The 4,371-nt window shown below is 46.5% G+C and overlaps 1 protein-coding gene across 1 annotated transcript in view; it reads left to right on the forward strand.

Annotated features, from left to right (window-relative positions):
* The first annotated feature begins 18 nt into the window (after positions 1 to 18).
* RNF34 (ring finger protein 34) overlaps positions 19 to 4,371 on the forward strand; it is a 13,276-nt gene continuing 8,923 nt past the window's right edge. The window contains exons 1-2 of the mRNA XM_017734799.1: positions 19 to 74; positions 788 to 864. Of these exons, the coding sequence (XP_017590288.1) occupies positions 853 to 864 (12 nt within the window). The 5' untranslated portion in view covers positions 19 to 74; positions 788 to 852. The remainder of the gene's footprint in view (positions 75 to 787; positions 865 to 4,371) is intronic.

A 4,371-nucleotide genomic window follows, 5' to 3' on the forward strand; every position in this document is an offset into this window, starting at 1 on the left:
TGCATCCCTGAGGAGTTATCTGCTGGATTAGGGAACAGACATTTTCCCTATGTGCTAGCACCGCAGATCCTGGGGTCAGTTCTGGGCCCCTCAGGCCAAGAGAGACATTGAGGGGCTGGAGCGTGTCCAGGGAAGGGAACGGAGCTGAGGAAGGGTCTGGAGCCCCAGGAACGGCTGAGGGAGCTGGGAAAGGGGCTCAGCCTGGAGCAAAGGAGGCTCAGGGGGGCCCCTGTGGCTCTGCACAAGTCCCTGACAGGAGGGGGCAGCGGGGGAGGGGGCGGGCTCTGCTCCCAGGGAACAGGGACAGGAGGAGAGGGAACGGCCTCAGGCTGCGCCAGGGGAGGCTCAGGGTGGACATTTTAGGGAAAATTTCTTCACTGAAAGAGTGGTGAAGCATTGGAAGGGGCCGCCCAGGGAAGTGGTGGAGTCAATCAGCCCTGGAAGTGTCCAAAAAACAAGTAGACATGGCAATTTGGATTAGGGTTTGGTGATTGGTCACAGGTTGGTCTTGATGATCTTGGAAGGCTTTTCCAACTTTAACGATCCTGTGATTAATAGAGGCCAGGTGAGGTACAGATGACCCTGGGCAGTGTCTTGGTGGGGTTGCCAACACAGAGTCTGGTTTAAAAAGGATACATTGTTTATTCTGCTCAGGCTGCAAAGTGGAGGATTCCACAAGTCAAACACCCCAAGGGGTAAAAAGTTACGTCTTTTATACAGTAAAATTTAGATGAACCCACCTATCTAATACTTTACATACTCTGACACGAGCATTTCCTTATTGCAGAGAACACCACAGAGTGAATTCGCTCTTCTCTGGATTTCCTGCAAGTTAATTGTGATGCCGTAAAGATGTTTCCACATGTAAGTTTTTATTTTCTCAATAACTTGTTAAAGTACTTCATTAAGGCATCATATTCCCAAAGAAAATACTCCAATTATTATAATAGTTCTCATTTTTGTAAGTGAGAGCAAAACAAAACTCAATATTATTATACATCTGCATGTCCCCGGGGATTTCCATTGCGCTGCTCCTGATTCATGCCTGGGGGTGGTGAGAGGAGGAGGAGGAGGCAAATCAAGCGGGGAGTAATTTTCTAGGATACATTTACATTTAAGAAACTTAACATTGCAGCTTGCTGCTGCTGGCGTAATTAATGATCGTTTCCTCGCCCTCAATGAACTCATTGAGCTGTATCTGAATACAAAACGCAGGAAGTAACAGCAGCTATTATGTTATAAAGGTCAATCTGCTGACATTTCCTGAAAATAAAGCACTGTGGCCTGGGCAGAAACACGGAACTGGTGGCATGGCAGGGCAGGGAGGGGAGGGGGATGACATAAAGGCTGGGCTGCAGCCGGCCTGTGCAGGACTGGGAGGGAAAAGGAAATGACAAACATCTGGTTCTGATGTTTCTGTGCAAGGCTCTGAAGCCAAAGTGTGAACTCTGCTGCCAATCCTTCAGTGCGTGGTGCAGAGAGAACATTTAAAATACACTTTAAAAATATATTTAAATCAGCTCTCACGCCTAAAAACCAGCTCTCCAAAAAAGCAGTGAGAGATGACTTTGATTGTATTAAATTCAAGATTAGGTAACACTGTTGAAAAAGTCATCTTTTATCTTATCTAAAATAGGCTGTGCCCAGCAGGGAGGCCAGAGGGGGCACCAGGATGATCAGAGGGATGGAGGACTTCTCCTGTGAGGAAAGGCTGAGAGAACTGGGATTCTTCAGCCTGGAAAAGAGAAGTTTTGGGGTGACCTAGTTGTGGCCTTCCAGTGCCTGGAGGGGCCGACAAAAATACGGAGAGAAACTATTTACAAGGGATGGAGTGACAGAACAGGGGGAATGGCTTCCCACTGGCAGGGGGCAGGGTTAGATGGGATATTGGGAAGAAATTCTGCCCTGTGAGGGTGGTGAGGCCCTGGCACAGGTTGCCCAGAGGAGCTGTGGCTGTCCCATCACTGCAAGTGTCCAAGGCCAGGCTGGACAGGGCTTGGAGCAATCTGGGATAGTGGAAGATGTCCCTGCCCATGGCAGGGGGTTGGAAATAAATGATCTTTAGGGTGCCTTCCAACCCAAACCATTCTGATTCTGTGATTCCCTGATTCTTCCTACAGGCATTAATATCCAACCTGAAATCCCCAGATAAAGCCCAGTGATGAAGTTTGTCTTTTTTAACTTTACTATTAAATTTTGCAGATTGCTAAATTAAAACCAAATTAATATTCCTGGGAAGAATCACTCCTCTACCTCTGTCTCTGGCGCTGTGTGAAACCTTGGGGGATTATGGAGCTGCAGCGAGTCGTTGTCACTTGTTATTTGGTGGCAGAAGGAAATGGGACATCTCACAGTAATAGATTTAAATCTTTTAATGCTGCTTTGGCACAGTCCAGAAGGCTCAGCGAGGGCAAGGCTTTTATTAATAGAACCTCTTGAAATGCTCCTTTTCACCCACGGAGTAGCTGGCAGAGTTAAAGATCCTCATTTAAAGCCCTTGGCGTGGTTACTGTCTGGGCACACTAATGCTGTAAAAGTCATCTCAAATCACATGTTAAGGACATGATTCATCCAGATCTGCCCAAATTAAGGCAGGAGTGGCAAGTGCAGCTGCCAGCACTGTCACCAGATCTCAGCTCCGTCAGTCCCACGTTACTCCCTAAAACATCTGTGTTTGGGAGGATTTCTTGTTAGCAAATCCTTAACAGAGAAAAAGGGAAAATGTTGGGTTTTGCTTGGTTTGGGACAGCTTTTACCCCAGTACAGTGACTGCATGGGGAGTTCTCATGTTTTAATTTAATTTTGTTAACAAGAATATGTGTATAACTTGGTACTTCAAGGGTGACTCTGAATCGACAGAGTTTAGATGACAGAACTTTTTAAAAACCAAACTGTACTGATATGTTTAAGGTGTCTTAAAGCAATCTCTTGCATGAGAAGCATGAGGAATGTGCCATTGCAAGCTCCAATGTTGTATTCACAAGTCTCTTCAATTTTTTCAGTTGCTTTGACTAAAATGGCAAGCTATCATTGCAAAAAAAAAGGCATTTTTTATTAAGTCGTGTGTAGAAGTTCAGAGCATATCTAAAGCTTGTCAAGGAGCATAAACATTTCTGAAAAAAAGGTGACCTGATTTTGAATTAAAATATGGTGTCAATGCAAATCCAGAAGTTGGGCTGTGTGAAGTATCTGCTCTTACTCCTGAAGCTGCCAGGACTGTGCCATTCACGTGCCAATTACACACCATTTTTTTTTAACCCAGTTCTTGTATATTATTTGCTCCAAAAATAGATCATTCCTGCAGAAATTAGCAGATTGCATCCAACCCTTTCTAGGGGTAAATTTGATTTGTTTTCCATATTTATTTTCAGCCACTTTCGTCTGTTCCTCTTTTTGGCAAAGGCCTGCCTTATTCTTGGCCCTGTGTGCTCTTATGTAAAGCTTTCCTGAAGCCTTGGTCAGGTTTGTACTGCTGGGGTTTCTTTAATGTAATCTGGTTAAAAGCTTTCAGTTCTTGCAACCTATGATTGTTATTTTATATATATACCCCACTCAAAGCCTAGAGAAGATAATAATGGCATCTAGGAGCTTGCTGGAAGTGGATTTTTAAATAATAAATCTTTTCTCAAATGTAATGATTCTTGGGTAGGGCTTGGTAGAATAAAACTCAAAGAGGGTGGATTTGGGTTAGGTGTTAGGGGGAAATTCTTTACTCAGAAGGTGGGGAGGCCCTGGCACAGGTTGTCCAGAGAAGCTGTGGCTGCTCTGCCCCTGAAAGTGTCCAAGGCCAGGGAGTGGGGCTGGATGGGCTCCACAGAGAGAGAATCCATCACCTCCCCGGGCAGTTCCAGTGCTCTGCCACCCTTAATGGAAAGTTCTTTCTCATGTTGAGGTGAAACTTCCTGTGTTTTAGTTTATGGCCATTCCTCCTCATCCTGTCACTGGACACCACCAAAAAGAGTCTGGCACCATCCTCCTGGCAGCCCTTGGAGATATTTTTATGGATTGATGAGATCCCCTCTCAGTCTTCTGTTCTGCAGACAGCTCCAGCAGTCTCTCCTCGTAAGAGAGATGCTCCAGACCCTTCATTTTCTCCTTGCCTTGCGCTGGACCCTCTCCAGGAGCTCCTTCCCTCTTGTCCTGAGGAGCCCAGGACTGCACTCAGCACTGCCGATGTCCCAGGCTCGAGTGGAGGGGCAAGATCACCTCGGAGCCACCATCGGTGCCACTGCTAGTGACCCCATCGGTGCCCCATCGGTGCCACTCTCAATGACCCCATCGGTGCTACCATCGGTGCCACTCTCAATGACCCCATCGCTGCCCCATCGGTGCCCCATCGGTGCCACTCTCAATGACCCCATCGGTGCCCCA

This window comes from Corvus brachyrhynchos, unplaced genomic scaffold (assembly GCF_000691975.1).
Source record: "Corvus brachyrhynchos isolate BGI_N302 unplaced genomic scaffold, ASM69197v1 scaffold114, whole genome shotgun sequence".
In the NCBI taxonomy this organism is placed as follows: domain Eukaryota; kingdom Metazoa; phylum Chordata; class Aves; order Passeriformes; family Corvidae; genus Corvus; species Corvus brachyrhynchos.